The 20,038-nt window shown below is 50.1% G+C and overlaps 1 protein-coding gene across 2 annotated transcripts in view, besides 1 other annotated feature; it reads right to left on the bottom strand.

Moving 5' to 3' along the window:
• The window catches only part of Rasa3 (RAS p21 protein activator 3), a 110,370-nt gene that overhangs the window by 40,582 nt on the left and 49,750 nt on the right, over positions 1–20,038 (bottom strand). For both annotated transcript variants that reach the window (NM_009025.2, XM_006508734.2), the window contains one exon: positions 6,735–6,838. In NM_009025.2, coding sequence (NP_033051.2) covers positions 6,735–6,838 — 104 coding nt within the window. The remainder of the gene's footprint in view (positions 1–6,734; positions 6,839–20,038) is intronic.
• Positions 14,530–18,571: an enhancer, noted in NCBI's record as "VISTA enhancer mm1751". NCBI's record gives its function as "enhancer in: dorsal root ganglion[4/6] | trigeminal V (ganglion, cranial)[4/6]" and the evidence as "EXISTENCE:transgenic organism evidence [ECO:0001131][PMID:17130149]".

The raw sequence follows: 20,038 nt of genomic DNA on the forward strand, positions 1-20,038 counted from the left end.
GGGTCAGCATCTCCCTCCTGGGGTCAGCATCTCCCTCCTGGGGTCAGCATCTCCCTCCTGGGGTCAGCATCTCCCTCCTGGAGTCAGCATCTCCCTCCTGGGGTCAGCATCTCCCTCAGACAGTGAGGAAGATTACACGTGGAATTCTAGCTGCACCACACAGTTCTATAACTGTTTTCCTCGAATGACGACATAAGTATGTCTCACAAAGTAGCTCCACTGGGAAAGTCCACAGTGAGAGGAAACATCGGCGCATGCATGAGTTGCTCTATCTTGGAGATGGGGAGGAGCCTTAGTTGGATCTGCGCTTTCTGAAGCTCGGGTCACAAGGCTCGTGTGTATCATGATCTGAGCTCACCGTCCTCCCTAAACTGCCACACTTCCTCCCCAGTGCCTGGGTCAGCAGTGTGGGCGCCAGGTGCTCTGGTTCATCTGGGACCTTTTAACAAAATGCTCGAAGTGAGGACTTCTGTGTCAAGAAGCTGGTGTGAGTTCTGTGGCTGGGAGGGGTCAAGGAGCCTGATGCTTCTGTCTGACAACACAGAAGAGAAGGTGACGTCATGCAGATGTGCAAACCCATGGGGAGAACTAGTCCATTTCACAGCTGGGAGAACAAGAAGAAGCTGTTAAAGCCCTCTCCCCCCATGTGGAAGCTGGATGCCAGGAGGGAAATGCTGGGCCCCAGGAGGGAGATGCTGGACCCCAGGAGGGAGATGCTGGACCCCAGGAGGGAGATGCTGGACCCCAGGAGGGAGATGCTGGACCCCAGGAGGGAGATGCTGGACCCTAGGAGGGAAATGCTGGGCCCCAGGAGGGAGATGCTGGGCCCCAGGAGGGAGATGCTGGGCCCCAGGAGGGAGATGCTGGACCCCAGGAGGGAGATGCTGGACCCTAGGAGGGAAATGCTGGACCCCAGGAGGAGAGGCTACCATTCATCCATTCATGCATCGTCTGCTAGGCCTGGCCAGTGCCCCTGTGCTCCTGTGAGACACTTGGGGTCTTGCCTCCTCAAACAGAGTCTATTACCCTCTTCTTTAGAAGCTTCTACTGAAAGTGACTCAGTTTGGACTCCTAGAACACACATATCCGGGTCTTCAGGCCCTTTCCTCCTTGATAAGAGAAACCTGTCACCTAGAGGTCCCCATTTCTCAGGGCCTGAAAGCAAGAGGCCATCAGGTCAGCCAGTGGGTGTAGCGAGGGCTGACAGATGCCTCACAGAGTGTCTGAGGTCCTGACAGTATCTATAATACCTCAGAGAGCACCCAAGGACCCAAGCCAGCAGCGCTACATCCTGAGAGAAAAACCCCACCCCAAGACCTCAGAGGGAAACCGAACACTTCAAACACCAGATCTAAGAAGGACTCTCATGTCTAAGAAGGTACCGCAAACCCAAGAGTAGCATCAGATCCTGGGAAGCCCTCTAGCACCCCGAGAGAGCCCCAAATCTTCAAGAGAGCACCCCTCTCAAGAAGGGACTGGAGCTTGGCGGTGGCCAACCAAGGTCTGTCAGAAAGAACTGGCTTCTGGGGTGTCAGCATTCCACACAGAGAAGGGCAAACTCCCCACTGTCTGCTGGACTCAGGACCTAGAGCCCTGTGCCAGGTGGAAGCCATGAGTAAGGAGGGGATTGATTAGTTCAAAATGGCTGACAGCAGCCACAGCACAGTGAAGGTACAGTGTCCCCAGGAAACAAACAGATGAAGCCCAGTCAACTGCACTGTCATCAAGAGTCGAGTTCAGAGCAGACCTTCCCAGGCTGTGCCTGAGTATCAGCTGGTCCAGGGGAGCCCTGGGAAGGTCACAAACTACAAGCCAACTGCCAGCAGAAGAGCCCTGGCCCAAAGCTCTCAGGAGACTACAGGACCCGGCCCTGAGGATGACTAAACTTCATGGCTCATACTTAGAAAGGCAGATGGCTCCATGAGGAGTTGCCCGACAGGGAGTTTTCACACACAGTGCCTGCCCACCTAGAGAAAAACCACCTGCCCTGGTTTCTCCCTTGTAAAACACCTGGATTAACACATTTCACTCATTCTTGGAAACCATGACCTAATCTTCCCTTGGCATGTTGGGATGCACATGGCTTGTTGGAGCTGAGGGACAGTCAGTTTTTCTCCAGGTGACACTGAAATCGTGGGGGAGAGACTGCTGGCGGTGGCAGATTTGGGGTTTTCCTGTCCATTGCTAACAGAAGCCTCAGCTGGCTCAGGCATATGAAACAAGCAGAGAAGAGCAGGCCCTCCTGCTACCCTGGTTCAGTCTTCCACCAGCTGCCACTCTACCTAACGAAAGATATAACCGGGTAGGGATGTAACTCAGTTGGCAGAGTGAGTGCTGACCATGCACAGGGCCCCAGAGTACATCTCTGACATCGCATAAACCATGCACAACAGTATGTACTATCTTATCAGTGTCTGCACTTGGGAGGTGAAGGTAGAAAGGCCAGAAGTTCAAGTTCACCACGGTAAGTCTGAGGTGGTTGTTTCATGAGACCTTGTCCAGGAAAAAGAAAAGAAAATGAGGTGCCAACCCAAAACCCACAGGCCTAGAAATGTCCTACACAGACGGTGCTCAGGGTGCTGGAGGGTACTGTGGGTCATGGCTGAACTGGCCTACGCAGGAGAGGGAACAATAAGGAAAGCCTACAGCAGAGACCAGGAAACACTCCCTACACAGACACACAGAGATCTGTGTGGGAGGAGGAGGGAAGAAGAGTATAGTTTTCTTGAGGGTGCTCAGGAAAGGGAGGTAGAGCCTGGCCACCCATAATTTTTGCAAGAACAAGGTCAAGACAGTCTGCAAACTGGGGTCCTCTAATGTCTCCCTAATAGTTCACGTCTATTTTCTATTTGTGATGGTGCAATGCAATTGGTGAAAAAACTGGAATTCTCCAGCTGATTTTCAAAGTGAAAATTTAGCCCCAAAGCTGACTCAGCTCCCCCATCCCCACAGCGGCTTAGGGCTTGGCCCCGGGCACCCCTAATAACAGTCAACTAGTGGTGGCTCACACCCTGAAGCCCCCAGAAGGCAGATATACAAAGCTTTGAGCATCATGGCCCCTTTAGACAGAGACTGATCAGGACTCAGGGCTTTTTGTGTCATGTTCCCCTCACATGGACTCCTGTTGTCAGTACAGAAATAGGCTATTCCGGATCCAGTTACACACAACCAAGTCCACTCAATTTCTTTACCCCATGTCACATCCATGAATATTGTTAGTTGGGCATAAATAAAAAATCAGATGCTCAAACTATGTCATGCCAATATGGACAAGCAACTAGTCAAGTTGACAAGGACAGGTTGGGATGCAGGATACTGAGTTCTAGGGTTGATCCCAATTGATACCATCTGGTAGTCACAGTGACAGTCTTCACAGTGACAGTCTGACTGTCCAGAAGAATTTGCAGAGCACCATGCTTCCCTACCCCTGAAGGAAGATACAGGAGGCCACGGACACCAAACGAACACTGAGACAATCCACTCAAAGAAAATTCAGAGAAACAAGATGGGAAACAAAAGCTGCACACTAGCGATTGCGACCACACAACATAAACTCTGTGGGTGAGAAAAAGTCTGGAAGGACGGAGTCTTTGAGGGCTGGTACCATCTAGGACCCTGCGAACCAAACTCACCGGCCTGGTTGATAATGAGGACTCATTAAATGCTTGCAAAATGCATAAAGAAACTAACGAACGACACAGATGTCCAAACAAGTAGGACGTGCTGTGCTGGAGAACTACAGGTGCGCCTGGCTTCTCTATTTTACACTTTCTTTGTGTGCTTAAATTAAACCTATACATAAGTTTCTCCATATGCACAGATTTATTCATATGTTTATACGTTCCTTCAGTGCACTGACCATATTATGCCAAGCAAGCACCCAAGGAATGAATACAATATACAGATCCTTGTCTACAGACATCTTACAGACAATGGGATCCAGACACACACAGAGGAGTAACCCCGATATCAGATGTGGAGGCGCTCTAGGGACAATGAGGCAGAGAAGGGCCTATAGTCTCCAGAGAAACAGCAGAGAGAGGAGGAAGAGTGTGTGGGGGTAGGTGTGAGAAATGAGCCGAGGTCTGCGTGCAGAGTGAGCGTGAGCTGCCTGTGAGCAGACGATGAGGTTGGGAATGAAGAGCAAGCCGAAAACTGGCGTAAGAAGTGGGCGTCGTGTGGGTGCAAGGGAGTAAGGGGTCGGGTGTGAGGAAAGAGATGACAAACAGGAGAGAAATATGTATGAAGCTAGATGTGAAAGGCAGGTTGAGATCTGTGTGAAGCGTGAGGTGAGTGTGAGGAAAGGTGTGAGAGACAAGTATGAGGGAAGGATGAAGCTGTGGAATAAAGGGGGCATGAGGAGGGTGAGGCAAGATGTGATGAGTAAGGTGAGGGGAGCGGAAAGAGTGAAGGCCGAGGCACAGGTGCTGATGGAGCCAAGGTCTGTGTGAGGGCTGAGGTGCAGTGCAGTGAAGGCAAGGTCTGTGTGAGGGCTGAGGCACAGGGTGGTGATAGCAAGGTCTGTGTGAGGCCTGAGGCGCAGTGCAGTGAAGGCAAGGTTTGTGTGAGGGCTGAGGCACAGGCACTGATGGAGGGAAGGTCTGTGTGAGGGCTGAGGCGCAGGGTGGTGATGGCTGGTATTAAGGGTGCATGTCGAGGTCGAGTGAGATGAAGTGTGAAGTAAAGTGAGGAATGATTTGAGGCTGGGGAGATGACATATGGGAGATGTGAAAAATAGCTGTGCAGATGTGAGGAGTGTCTGTGAGGTTGAGTGTGAGCAGTGTGTGAGGTCAGAGTCAAGTAGTGAGGTGAGACAGGCAAGGAGCTAATGTGGGGCGTTAAGGGATGAAGGGAAGCCAGAATGAAAAGTGAAGCAAGGTGAGGTCCAAGAGGGGGCGGGGCGGGGGGGGGAGGAGGATGCAGAGGGGGTGTGCCTGGAGTGACAGGAAAGCATAAGGAGAAAGTGGGGTGGGGTGTGAGGGTCATGTGAGAGGCGAGGTTAAGTGGAGTGAAAAGCAAGTAGGAGATACATGGGGTGCTTTGAATGAGAATGGCCCTTACGAGCACATATGTTTTGAGGGCTTGGTCCCCAGTTAGTAGAACTGTTTGGGAAGGATTAGGGGTGTGGCCTTGTTGGAGAATGTATGTCACTGGGGGTGAGCTTTGAGGTTCAAAGAGCCCACACCAGGCCCATTCTTAGTTCCCTCCCCTTTTCTCTCTCTGCCTGCAACTTCTGAATAAAATATAAGCTCCCAGCTACTGCTCCAGTGCCCTGCCTGCCTACTGCCATGCTTCCCGCCACGGTGATAATGGACTAACCCTCTGAAACTGCAAACCGGCCCCCAATTAAATGCTCGCCTTGAGCATGGTGTCTCCTCATAGCAATACAACAGCGACGAAGACAAGGTTTGACACAACAGTGGCAAGGTTTGAAGACTATGGGGTGTGAGGTTGAGTAAGAGAAGCGTGAAGTCATATGTGGGGCCTCAGGGAAGATGGGCACAGGGGATGAGGTAAAATGGGTTTGTCCATGGCAAGAAGCAAGATAGGGTGGGCATGTAGGAATGGGTCAGGTAGGGCATGAGGTTGAGGCTAGATGGGATGGAAGGGTGAGGCATGGTAGAGGAAGGTGGGTCTTGTGTGAGACTTAGGGTGAAGTGGTGGTGACAGTTGGCATGAGATAGGTGACAGGGTGAAGGATGAGGAGTAAGGGTGTGGTCAGATGTGGTGATAAAGCAAGGTTCTGTTCCGTCTCCAGTTCTACTGACACGCTCCCAATTGAGACTCTGGCTCAAAGGTCCAGGGCTCCCCATCTATCCAGGCTCAGTGTCCTCTTGGCTTCAGCAGTATTATCTTCTGCATCCCTGTGACTTGTTCATCTCAACCACTAGGGACCTCAGACAACACAGAGGGAGTCAGTCACTTCCTACCTTGAACAATGTAGGTCAGGCAGCAGTGGCCCCCTCTGCCCACCTGTAGTGGGTGAACTCTGGTACCACACCATCCCCGTTCTCCTACTTTGGATAATCTTGGGTTCACCAAAATAGTGACTACCCTTTGGCCTGGTCTGTCACCTAGACTCCTCACACAACTACTGTCTAGGGAGAGTATCAGGGTTACTACCTTCTTGAAGCCATGGGGAAAACAAGGCTCAGAGAAATAAAGGGTTGATGTGGACTTCAAACATGTCTGACTGGCCTCAAACCCTCCCGCCGGCCCTTTCTTATCCCTACTACTATGCTGGAGTTAGGGATGAGTGCGGCCTAGAGATAGTGAAGAAGGAAGGTTTGCAGCCCATACTGCCCTGTGGTACCTGGGAAGGAGCTCTTGAAATCTGTCTAGGGACGTTTCGGGACACACTGCATGGTAGCCTTAAGGTGATGCTCAGAGGCCCTGATCAATGTGATCTGGATATGAGATTCCAGTGTTACGGTCGTCTGCATACCAGGTCATTATTTGCACATCGTTCTGCATTATCGGGTCAAAAGGACAATTCGTGAGGCTACAACCATCAGGCCAGGCCACACTGGCAAGCCTCCAACTTGGTCCCATCAAGAGTGACTCAGAGCCATATATGGTCCTGTCCAGGAAGGCTTCAAATTAAGCGCTAATCTCCTAGTCCTTAGGGCAGCAGGACAGTGTTTAGGGGAGATTTGTCATTTCTCCCAGGACGAGACCCTGCTTGTGAAAGGAAGAAAATGTCCATTTAAGTACCTACCATTTTAAGTACCTACCTATGATGGAGTCCCTTCGGAAAACATCTCTATCAAAAATGTAAAAGGACAGGTGGCGGAAACTCCGAGGGATTTCACAGTAAAAGTCCTCTCCGTAAAAGGGGCTAGACAAACAAACAAAATGCACATGGTTAGAGTGTATTCGGCTGAGTCCCTCAAAGGCTGACCCGCCCAGGGGATCGACTTGAACAAATCAGAGAGCTCAATGCAGGGGCTGGGGGTGGGGGAACACTGGTCGGTAACAATCTCTAGCGCATGGGTCCACATGTAAAGCCAACCCCAAGACTGTTACAGCGACCTGACTGTAGCTGAGAGTTGGGGGTGGTACTCAGTGATGCATCAAAAGGAAAAACACACTGAGGTTCAGACACGCTCCTTTCCCCCACAAACCTGCCTGCCCTTGGTTCCTGTATGGGGGACCCAGCCCCGTAGCTGACTCCCACTGTTCCCAAGGCTCATTAGCCCCCTCGTGAGTCACCCCACAGCTGTGGCAGCCCTGCAAATGGAAACTTAAAAATAAACCGACATTCTAATTAAAGGGGCAGAAAGCCAGAGGGCTTTGTCACTAAACAAACTTCCCATTGTTCTGGGCTAGGAAAAACTTGCTCACGACACTAGGAAGAGGACACCAGACACGGGGAAGTGCTTAGGAAACCCATGGATGACTTCAGCATACACACACACACACACACACACACACACGCCTAACTTGAAATTAAATGCGATTCCAAATCCATGCTCTGCCGTGGCTGAGCTCCAACATGGGAAGGGTTACTGTTCAAGAGGGTACCAAAGCAGTGTGCCACTGTCAGGGAAGGCGGCAGGAGAGCACACGCAGGGAGGACCATTGGCACCCACGTACCTACCACCTGCTCACCACTGCATACAAAATGAACTCAGAACACATCACACACCAAACCTAATGGCTAGAACTACAAGCTTCTCCCAAGTCCACAGGGACAAAGCTGTGACTTGGACCTAGGTAGAGATTTCTTAGCTATGATATCAGAAACAAGACTGCTTTAAAAAAAAAAAAAACTTGGTTAACCCAGACCATCAAAATGTAAAACATGAATTTAAGATGCCTGTGCTAGGACTGGACAGATGGCTCCAGGTTTAGAAGTTTCTGCTGTTCTTCCAGAGTGTCAGCTCTCAGTAGCTACACTGGGCAGCTCACAACTGCCTATGAGTCCAGCTCCAGAGGATCCAACACCCTTTTTTGGTCTCTTCGGGCACCTGCATGCACACGCACTCGCGCGCACACACAATAGATAAATAAAAATAAGTCTTTGAAAACTTTGCACTTTAAAATATGTCTTGGGTATAAAGCCTAAGAAGAAGGAAGACCAAAATGTGGATGCTTCACTGCTTCTTAGAAGGGGGAACAAAATACTCACAGGAGGAAATATGGAGACAAAGTGTGGAGCAGAGACTGAAGGAAAGGCCATCCTGAGACTGCCTGCCTCACCTGGGGATCCATCTCATATACAGCCACCAAACCCAGATGCTATCGTGGAAGCCGGGAAGTGCTTGCTGATGGAGCTCTGCCAGGGGTAGATGCTCAAAGGCAACCATTGGACTGAGCTCGGGGGTCCCCAGTGGAGGAGTTGGAGAAGGGACTGAAGGAGCTGAGGGGATTTGCAGTCTCATGGAGGGAGCAATGGTATCAACAGACCAGACCCCCCCCCCAAAGCTCCCGGGGACTGGACCACCAACCAAAGAAGACACATAGAGGAACCCATGGCTCTGGCCGAATATGTGGCAGAGGATGGCCTTGTTGGTCATCAGTGGGAGGAGAGGCCCTTGGACCTGAGGGTGTTCGATGCCCCAGTGTAGGGGAATGCCAGGGTAGGAAGACAGGAGGGAGGGAGTGAGTGGGTGGGTGAGTGGGTGAACACTCTCATAGAGGCAGGGGAAGGGGGGATGGGATAGGAGGGTTCCAAAGGGGAGACCTGGAAAGGAGAAAACATTTGAAATGCAAATAAAGAAAAATATCCAATAAAAATAAAATAAAATAAAATAAAATAAAATACATAGGAGAGTAGAAATGAGATCCTACAGAAGAAAATATGTGTAACTCGGTTGTTGGACGATGGACTTGTATCCACAATAGGAACACTGCATGTCACTTAAGCCAAATGGCCAAGAAACATACAAAAAGTGACAAGCACCATTAGCTGTCATGATCTGAATGTGTGGCGTCTCCCCACAGGTGCTTGTGTTTGAACACTTGATTCCCAGTTGGCGGGCGGTGCTACTTTGAGACTATTTCCTAGCTAGCAAAAGTGGGTTCCTGAAGGCGGGCCTTGGAGTGATGCCTCTCTTTAGTTGTGGACTGGGCTCTCTGCTTCTTGATCTGCAGGATGGTGAGAAACGGCGACTCCTTCTATCTGTATTCTGTCACAGTGACGAGACCGTGGTGGGAAAATGCAAATTCAAGCAGGAGGTGCAGGTGAGCCTTCCAGCCTGGCCTCTGGGTGGGACGGCATTGCTTGGTCCACAAGCCTGGGCTCAGAGGAGCTCAGCACACCTGCCTTCTCAGGCCAGGGCTGTGGACACGAGTCTCCATTTGTAAGTAGCACTACAGTATAACCTGCCAGAAAGTTACATAAGAAACTGCCTCTTTGCGATAAAACCAAAATCCTCAAAGTGAAAATCTAAGAGACTGACGTTGCTTTGAGCGTTTCGGGTAGCGAGAAGTATTAAAGACAACAAGCGATGTCATTGTATGGTAGCAGGGTGCCCAAGTACTTCCGCCCAGAGTTTCTTAGGTTAACAATGCTTTATAAGGAAATTGTACTCAGCCCCCGCATTCATGTGAGCCTTTGGTTCTCCTGTGTGTGCCAGACACAAATACCAGGAAGCAAGGCCCTGTGTGAATCTCCACTCCTCAGCCTCCGTGCTCATGAGACTTAACTCTTGAAACCACTGCAGAAGGAACCTCCAGGTCAGGAGGCCGAGTGTGCTGTTGTACACTCGCGTGCGTGTATGGGTGTGTGTGTGTGTGTGTGTGTGTGTGTGTTTGCATAAGTGAGAGCAATCCTATGTGTGTACCTCTGGGTGTAGTGTGCATGCACGTGCCTGTGGGTGCAGGTGTGTGTGTGTGGGTGTTACAACAACAGACATGTGCTTGTGGACACAGATGTGTGCAGACGTGTATGAGTACACACGAATACGTATGAATGCATGTGTGCCTTCTTACATGTGACTACCTACTTGTACTCTGGGCGCGGCTGGGTGTCTACCTACATGCATCTATGAGCCCATGAAGTACATGCAGGAGCCACAGACTTGCATGTCTCCCCACAATGCACTGCCCTTGTAGTGTGAAGTGAGGCCTGTCTGCCTCCACATGAAGTCACAGATGCTGGAAAATGATGGGATTAAAAAAAAAAAGACACCTCTTTATTTCTGTCTATGAACGTTCCGAGATGTGTCACTGTGGAAATGGCCCATGTTTCATAGGCTTAGGTCCAATAACAGAAAAACTATCATCCATCCAGAAACTCAAAGAATGGTGCACAGAGTAAGAACAAGCCCAGACAGTCACTTGGTCACCCACTAGAAAACCTTCACAGCCACAAGAGCCACTACATGGCTTTGTTTAATAGCCAATTGTAAAACATTCGTCTGTCTGTCTGTCTTGTTTGTAAGTATGAAATAGCTCCTCTGCATACACCCCAGGCATTGATGCTGAAGTGACTATTTGGGTTAAGACTCTTGAATATCTAATTCCCCAGATCATCAGACATTTTTGTCCCTTTCAGGGGGCCTGTGGGGAAGTCCTCTGAGACCGACCTGCAGTGCAATCCTTGGTCACAGCCAATCTTGCCACATCTAAGGTCCCATTGTAACCCACCTACTGCGAGGTTCAGAAGACCTGTTACTTAGCTCCCCATGACAAGAGCAAATCTCTGAGATGACCAATTTACAAAGAGAAAGGGGTTATTTTGGCTGAGGGTTTTGCAGATTCCAGTCCATGATTGTTTGGCCCGTTGTCCTGGGGTGATGTGAGACACATCACGGCAGGGGCATGTGACAGAGCAAACGTTTACTTCATGTCAGGAAAGCAAACAGGAGAAACAGAAAAGAACCTGGGTCACACTGTTTACACTGGGCTTCTCACATGGGGCTGCTAACACTGAGATGCTCACACTGGGCTGCTAACACTGAGATGCTCACACTGGGCTGCTCATACTGGGCTGCTCACACTGGGCTGTTCACACTGAGCTGCTCAACATTGGGCTGTTCACACTTGGCTGTTTATACTTGGCTGCTCAACATTGGGCTGTTCACACTTGGCTGCTCACACTTGGCTGTTCACACTAGGCAGCTCACACTTGGCTGCTCACACTGGGCTGCTCACACTGAGATGCTCACACTGGGCTGTTCATACTAGGCTGCTCACACTGGGCATGCTTGCAATGACCTAAGGATGCCCAGTAGGCCCAATACAGTGAGCATTTTGTCTCACATCTTTCTGTAATTTTTTTCTAGTAAGGACAATTATCACAAATGTTTTTCTTCTCTTATTTCATGCAATATGTTTTTAGTTTGGGTGGGATTTTGATTGTTTGTATGGGACAGGGTCTTACAATGTAGCCCAGGTTGGCCTGGAGCTCACTTTGTAGCCACAGATCGGGGCCTGAATTCACAGTGATCCTCCTGCCTTAGTTTTCTGAGCATTACGATTATAGGTGTGTGCTACCATGCTTGGTGTTCTCCTATTCTATATAACTTTTAAAGTTATATTTACTTCCTGTGAGGTGGGACAATGGGAGGTGAGGGAAGGATTTTGCTAACCAAGGGACCTACTGTGTGCAGGCTAATTCTTATGAACCTGAATCAAAAAGTAAACACACACAGAGAGAGAGAGAGAGAGAGAGAGAGAGAGAGAGAGAGAGAGAGAGAGAATGTAAGTCCATATCTGAGGGGAATGGAGCCCACAGAGAATGGAGAGGTATTCATGCTGCAGAGCCTGGAGGGAGGGGCTCTTTGCTGAGCAGCTGCCCATGGAGCTTTGAGGTTTGAGTACTGCTGAAGGGAAGAGACCAAGGTAGGTTGACCTAGCAGAGCTGGTGTTTGTTTTCACAGGAGGCAAGGGTTTCAAAGAGAGACAGATCCCACATCCTGAATATAATACACTCGGCTTTCTTTCTTTAAAGACAGTTTGGGCTGGGTTTTGCTTTAACATTTATTTTTTTGTATGTTCATGTATATGCATATGTGTATGTACATGTATATGTATATGTGTATGTACATGTATATGCATATGTGCATGTATATGCATATGTGTATGTACATGTATATGTGTGTGTACATGTATATGCATATGTGCACGAATATGTACATGTGTATGTGCACATGTATGTACATGTATATGTGCATATGTGTACGTGTATATGTGTATGTACATGTATATGTACATGTGCACATATGTGCATGTGTATATGTGTCATGGTGAGCATATGGAGATTAATGGACAACCTGGAGTCAGTCTAGGAATCAAACTTAGGTCATCAAGCTTGGTGGTCAGCACTTTTACTCCCTCCCTACTCACAGTTCACTCAGGGTTTTAGACCCATGACTTCTTTGTGAAGAATAAGAAAGGAAACCAAAACCAGCAAGCCTCCCCACTCCCTATCACCCTGCCCTGTGGTCTCAGCCCAGTGAGAACCCAGCAGGAGTGGCTTTCACTGAACATGGAGGCTTGCAGAGCAATAGGGACCCCGATCTGTGGCTAACAAGCACCTTCAAGGCACAAGCAAATGCTGTAGATACAAGAGTTTCTCAGGTCCAAGGGACGGCAAGACGTGGGGGTGAGTGGGGCAAGTTGCAGTGAGTTGCTCATTCCCTGGGGTATGTATGGCAGAATTCCCGCTCATGCCTGGCCACTGGGGCAGGGCAATGAGGTAGATGAGACTCCAGGGCCAGTGAGTCAGCTCTTAGAAACACAGTGCTCACAGTGATATCTAGCCATGGTACTGCTGTGAGCATTACTAAGTAGACCCAGGCCCTGAGCCACATCTAATCATTAGGACTGCTATAAACCAGTGTTGCTATCCACATGCCAGACGGGAAATATAAACGAGGGAGAGTAAATGGGAAAATAAATACACATATAAATGGGAAACATAAATGCAGCCAACTGCCCACCTCCTTTGCGTCCCAGCCTGGCAATGTATTCACAAACTGGACTCCCAGCCACTCTCTTGTGCAACAATCAACTTGAGATTTCCAAAACATCTGGATTGAGTGTTCCTGGAACTCCATGTACTGCAGACTCATTCCTATTATGAAGTATTAAGAGGAATGCAATCTAACTATGGTGTTTAGACGCGGGGCCTTTTGGCTATGATCAGGAATGGATAAAAAATGATGGGTATTGTGACTTTTGCCTGTAATCCCTGCTACTTGGGGGGTTATTGGTACCAGGCCAACCTGGGCTACATAGCAAGGCATTGACAAAAGGTTGGAAGGTTGGAAGGAAGGAAGGAAGGAAGGAAGGAAGGAAGGAAGGAAGGAAGGTAGGTAGATAAGGCCACGATAGAGCCCTGGCTAGAGGCACAGACCACACACATGGATTCCCACATATACACCACACACCATTTGTCCCACCATGACACCTCTGCTGCCTAGGGATACTACCCACTCTTTATAGTCCACCCCAGGTAGGTCAGATAGTCTGTAAAAGCAACTGACATGCTGCTAACATTAGGTCTCAAGTGGTTCCAGTTGTTACATGTGACCTGTGGCCACCAGACTCAACAGAGAACGTAGAAGCCATGGGCACACAGGAGAGCCCACTGCCTTGTCCCTTCAGGTGAGCACCTGAGAAAACGCTCAGGCTCATCTGTGGAGCAGGAAACGGAGGCTCGCTTGGGCTACTGGTGGGATGAGCTGTGCTTTAGAAGTGGCCCAACACCACAACCCTGCCTCATCTCCAGAAACAGAGAACCAGTGGGCATGAGCTTACCAGCTATAAATCCTGCAGTAAGTTTCCTGTCACAGAGCGTGGCCCTCCATTCTTTGGTCTTTGCCAAAGGTGGTGTGAGACCTGCACCAGCGCTCTCCTCAGCGAGTGCTGGATATCTCTGAGAGAAACACAGAGGCCTCTGCATGTAGCATGCCACAGTCACCGGGCACAAGAAAGGTGGCCCAGTCTCAGCTCTGGCTGAGAGGCAGGTCACAGTGTGGGTAGCAGGGACTCTAGGCTGAATGATAGGGACTGGAGCCAAACTAGGCCAGATGCAACCCTCAGGCCTCACAGGTCAGCAAACCCTCTCTTCAAAGTCAGCAGTTAGCCAGGAAAGCATTTTGGGGGGGTGACAAATTGATTCACGATATGCAAATTTATGTGCAAATTCGTAGAATTTCCCATGTTTCACTCCTTTATATACTCTAAATTTGGGGGCACTTCTGAAAACAGGAGACATTCTTAGGAACAAATATTTCCTTCCATTTTTAATAAACATTAAAAACTATCATTTTTTAAATGAGAAATAAAGATAAATTAAAAATAAAATTTTAAAAAGGATGAAAATCTACTGAGGCTACATTGTTACAAACATGTAAATAAAGAAAATATCTAATAAAAAATTTTCTTTCTAAGGCCTGGACTATTATGGTAGTGCATGCTTTTAATCTTAGCACTCAGGAGGTAGAGGCAGGTGAACACCATATGAGGAGTCCCCACAGCTGAGAGGCCTGGGGAGCCAGACAGCGTGAGGCATAAGGTGACAGTGACAGGACCACCTTTTGGAAAAGTGACTGCGGAGATGGCTGGACAAGCCTCCAAAGCCACAGAGTTGCGATTTTAAAACACTGAGTGATGATATGGAATGCTGTCAATTACATATGTCAATAAAACTACTTTTAGAACAAAAATACAGCCACATGTCAGAAAACTGGAAGCTAGAATTAACATTCTGGGGTAAGCCCTCCTAGAACACTTTGCCTTAAATATATTCAGACAAAACATGGAAATGGTTACAGGTGGGTCTTAAAGGGAAAGTAGGAACTCCGTCCACATTCTGACACAGCTCGCTTTTCCTTAGCACCCAATTTTCCTTAGCCTATAGCCAGTTTCAGGAGAAGCAAACACACCGCCAGTGGCCAAGTGTCCCCTGGCCACCGACACAACCACCAGACTCCCTTACCACTAGCTTTCCCCAACGTTCACAACAAGAAGCAGTGCCGCAGTGGCACTAAGTGGATCTGCATGGCTCGTCTGTCCCTACAGAACTGTTCTGACGTGGATTGTTGGTGCAGGATGCTCTAAAGCTCTGGAGGCCGAGAGCATGAGCTGGCTCGCACCTCACGAAGCCTGCTCACCCCAACCCAGTTAAGAGTCTGCTCACACAGGAGTGTGGCTCTGACCCTGTGCACATTCATCTCCGAACATTGAAAATAAATCTGCTCAATTGATAGCAGTTAAAAAGAAATGAAGAGACTATTTAGTTTAAAATGTTTAAGTTACAGATGCATTTGAGATGCTTCTGTGGATTTATGAGTGGCTAATGTGAGATGCTCCACCCCCAGCTCTGAACAGCTTCATCAGCAGGACCTCTTATGTCCGGAGCCATGGCTGCCCCAACTGTAATTACGTAGTGCCTATGACAGAGACCTGCAGGAGTGCTCCCAGCAAGGACCTCCGGGTGAGGCAGAGACACCCAGGCTGTGATGAGCTGTTGCATGCTAAGTTTCCTCCTGGGTCAGATGTTAAGGACCAGGCTAGGAGCAGGAAGAACTAAGCATGCAGCCCCAGGACCGATCCACCCTGTGCACTGGATTCTCCCATCAATGGGAGTCGGCTTGTGTCCCTTCCTGGGCATCAGAGTTTAAAACAGATTTTCAAAAGAAAAAGGAAGCAGGCTAAACCCGGGGAAGGATGGTCTTCTAGCACCCCCTCCCACAGCCTCCCCATGGACAAAGCCTCCTTTCTGTGTCCCTCAAAGGGGCCCACAGTGAGAGTGCTTCCCTTCCCAGGCACTGCTTAGCCACAGTTGTGTCCACACAGGCTGCCTTTGTCCAGGCCACAGCCAGTGGCAGGAGAGGCATGGACTGCAAGCCAGGAAGCCCCCATTCCAGCCCAAGGGCTCCAGAAACCTCTTTCCCAATAAAGAAAAGACCCGCAGGGAAGGGCTGGGCCCCTCTCTCTTCTCTTGCTGTTTGACAAGAAGAAATTAATCTAGCCGGCAACTTCTGCCCCGAGGCCACCAGAATGATAGACACACTGTCTTTTTTACCTCATCAAAAAGGATGAAGCCAGAGGCTCAAAGGAGTTTCACAGAATCAAGGAATTTTCATCAAGAAAAAGAAAAACTGACAAGGGGCCATTATTTCTCAGTGCGGCCTCTGGCAGGAACCCTCTGAAAACTCCTCCTCTCCCTAATTTCTCCTTCCCCGCTTTCCCCACCCTCCTCCATGAGCCCTCTGAATCTTTTCTCTCACAGGCCCCCCCAGCCTCCCCCTCCCTCTCCCCATGCCCATAGGACTGGGCACAGGGCGCACAGAAGCCTCGCCCGGGACCTGCAGAGAAACCACCAAGTCCTCCTTGAGTCATTTCCCGACATCGATGCCGCCCCACCCCATCCCAGCTGTTTGCTGCTTGCCGTGTGCACCTCGTGACAAGCGACACTGGTCATGTGAAATGATAGAGCTGGGTCCCCAGTGCCCTGCCTGGAGCAAGTTCCTGGACCTATTTCCCAACCTCTGATGGGGAGCTTGGGATGGGGACTTGAGAGGAGGGGCAGGACTGTGAGGGAGAGTAAAGGAATCAGTGTCTCCACAGGCCTGGCCTTCATGTCCCAGTCTGAGGAGGCCAGTCTCCAAGAGGACCTAGGGCAGAAGCCATGTGACTCTCAGGCTCTAAGCTGGTGGTAGCCCCAAGGGCTGGAAACAGCTCCCTATGAAGACTCCAGGCTGTGTTCAGCTATGGAATAGGCACTGGGCTAATCACTAATTAAAAGCTACATTAAACTTTCATTAAAGCCAACAGTATATCCAATGTCCCCAGCTGCGGGGCACAGAAGGGTCCTGTGAGGGCAGCAGTCAGTTCCAGGAAGACCTGAGGTAACAGAGGGGCTCAGGTCTGAGGGAAGCCTCTCTGTTTCCCCCCAGATCTACCTCTTAAGTCCCCTGAACTGGGATTCTTAAAGCTCCTGGGAACTGGCATCAAAGGTGCCAGGATGACAGGGAATTCACTGGTGCTGAGCCTGACAAACTGGGGAACTGCTACCAGAACAGTCCAGAGAGAAAGGGGAGCGGGAGCGCCAGAGACAGAACACCAACTACGATGTCATCCAGTAAGAAATGGAAAACCCTCACTGGGGGTTCTCAGACCATTCACACATCCGCAGAGGATTCTGGGAACAGAGTGACCCTGAGGTCAGGTCATGGTGCTTTTCTATACCAGGCTAACTTCCTGCCTGGCGCCTATCACCCCAGGGTTTTGGCAGGAAGCCTGCAGCACACTGGCTGCAGGGTACCTACGCGTAGTCAAGACACGGGGCTGGGATTGTTTATCTTGAAACTCTGGCACACAGATCTGCTCATTTTCAAACTAAACACAGACCTGGTGAGAAGAACAGATGGGGTGGCTCACGACTCATGGCGTGAGGCCGGAGGATGGGAAATGTGAGCTGGGTTCCTGCCCGGACCTGTCTTCTAGGACCGGGAAGCACGTGCCATCTGTGTCACCTGCAGTCTTGGGCATCAGGCAGGTATTGGGATAAAGCAAGCCTCTTGTTCCCATGCCTCTTTTTTCTTAGACTCCCCTGGTGCCCGCATAAGCCACAAGTCCATGGGAACTTGATGCTGTCACAACACGATTCCTAGGAAAACCCACAAAGTCAGACACCAGGCCAGCTGTGGGACTGAAATGCTTCAAGCCAATGACATAAGGAGCGGACAAGGGCATAGGAGGGAACTGCAGTCCTTGGAGATGCTCTCCACAGTTTTCCAAAGAACAGGGGTGCCCAGTACAGAGAAAGGGGATCAGTGTTGGGTCCATCTCCCCACAGTTCCTCCCTGCAGCTTCCTGGGGACCAGGAGGTCCCCATCAGCGACACATGCTGATCAGTGACACATGCTGATCAGTGAGTGACACATGCTGTTGAGCCTCAACATGGCCTGGATGACTAGAAAGAGGAGTGTGGGAGCTGCTCAGAGAGTTTGTGACTCAGAAACAAACTGATGTTCCCAGTCAGCTGCTGTCCACGGTGCAGAAGGAACCCCACATTTTGACACAGGTGTGCTCCTGGCTAGGAAAATGTGCCTACAGGAGTTGGGGACAAACTAGCCAAAAGTGTTGTAGATTGGGTGGCCACACCCACATGGGAATGCACAGTGGCCTTCTGAGGTGTTAAAGGCCCACCCTGGGCCTGGAGAAGTCCCTTGGGATCATTATAAAGGCAGGGAATTCTTAGGCTCTGTCTAAAAGACCCAAGAACTTCCAAGTGGGCCAGACCCTTGGAGACACGGCACAGCCAAAACTGTGGAAAGGCACCAGCCGTTTCATGGCTCTCACGAATAATTAATTGGCTTTTTAAAGAGAGTAACTCCCATCAGGACACCACAGACCTAAACCATTTCAAGATCAAGAAAACAGTCACTTCCTTAACACAGGATAGTGTTTATGTGCACAACCCTTCTCCACAATCGAGAAGACCCAGAAGCGGGAAGGCACGGCCGGCAAAGGCCTTCCTACGCCGGGTGCAACCCTGCCTCCCGCTCTCCAGAGTCTCCATGAGCATCTGCTGTTACTGCCACCAAGACTCCTGGCGTCTGCCACAGATCCCTGCTACTCAGTAGCCTTTCTTAACTCCCTGGCACCCCACCGTGTACACCTCACCCCTACAGCCAGAGCTGCTGGCACTATAGCTACAACTGTAACTGCCCTGAGTGGCTACTGCTCCCAGCCAGTGCTTCCAGCTGTAGACCAACTGCAGGAAGGTACCCCTCCTGGCGGAATTTTCTTGTGGCTTTGAGGGGGCTCGAACTTTTGAAATGGCTGTTCTGTGTGACAGCAACGCACTCCTTTACTGCTCCGACAGTAACTCCCTCTACAAGCCCGTCCTTCCTTCTAGTTATTTCTTTCTGGTGCAGAGCATTCTGGGAATTTTCAAAGTGGCAGCCCTGAGCTGCCTTCAGATATGGCCCTGGACTGCTCTTCAGCCATCCAGACTTGGGTCCTGAGCACTTAAGTAAATGAGAGGGGAGGTAGGGGGTATTCTCATGGGGAAGACTTGCCCGGGTCAGGAGGGAGGAGGGTTGTGTGGTGGTCTGCGTAAGAATGGCTCCCACGGGCTCAAAAGTTTGAGTGCTTAATCGCCAGCCAGCGAGTGAAGCTGTTTGAGAAGGATTAAGAGGTGTGGCCTCCTTAGAGGAAATGTGTCACTGGGTTTTGAGGTTTCAAAAGCACCCCTCCCTCTTCCTCTCCTCCTCCCCTCCCCCCCTCCCCCTCTCTCCCCCTCTGCCTGCTGCCTGTGGATCAGGATGTAAGTTCTCAGGTAGTACTACAGCCATGCCTTTTGACTTCCCACTATGATAGTAATGGACAAACCCTCTGAAACTATAAATGCTTTCTGTTAGAGGAGTCGCCTTGGTCACGGTGTCTCTTCCTTCACAGCAATAAAACAGTAACTAAGACCTTTTGTTTTCAGGCTTAGGAGCACCTCTTCCAGGTGGGACATAACCTTCGACAATGTCACTCTCATGAGGGAGGGCTTGGAGGGGGCGTGCAGCGGGGTGTCGGCATCACTGGCTCAGTAGTGTGAGCATGAACTGATGGTTCTGCGGCTCGCCCCAGCCCTGCCAGGCTGTGTGTGCACAGTCAGAACACTCTTCCATGTGTTCCTGTTCAGACTTGCAGTTATGTGAGTCTTCAGTTCCCACAACAACGCTGCTGCCAAATCTATATCTAATCTACAGGGTGATGCTGATGCTGGAGGGCGCTGGGAAGCCATGAAGGATCTGTTCCTTCAGATGGATGCCAGGAAAACTGCTCGTTGGTCTGTGGGGCAGCAGCCATGCTATAGGAAGGGCGGGAGCTAGCTATAGGCTCTCAGTCTGGACCCGTGGGCCCTACTTGCTCTGCTCCCGCTATGCTATTCAGCATCATCTCAGTTGCCACTGGATCTGCCCCTCCTCCCATCTCAACATCAGCTGCTGGGTCCCGCCCCATCCAACAAGGCCACGCCAGAACCTGAGTAGTACTGAGGCCTTTCAGGTCTGGCTGCTGGGTACCCCAGTGAGCTGGGCCCCCACTTCTCTAAACTGCTTGCACTTCCCATTTCCTCCTA

The sequence above is a fragment of the Mus musculus genome, chromosome 8 (genome assembly GCF_000001635.26).
Source record: "Mus musculus strain C57BL/6J chromosome 8, GRCm38.p6 C57BL/6J".
Taxonomy (NCBI): domain Eukaryota; kingdom Metazoa; phylum Chordata; class Mammalia; order Rodentia; family Muridae; genus Mus; species Mus musculus.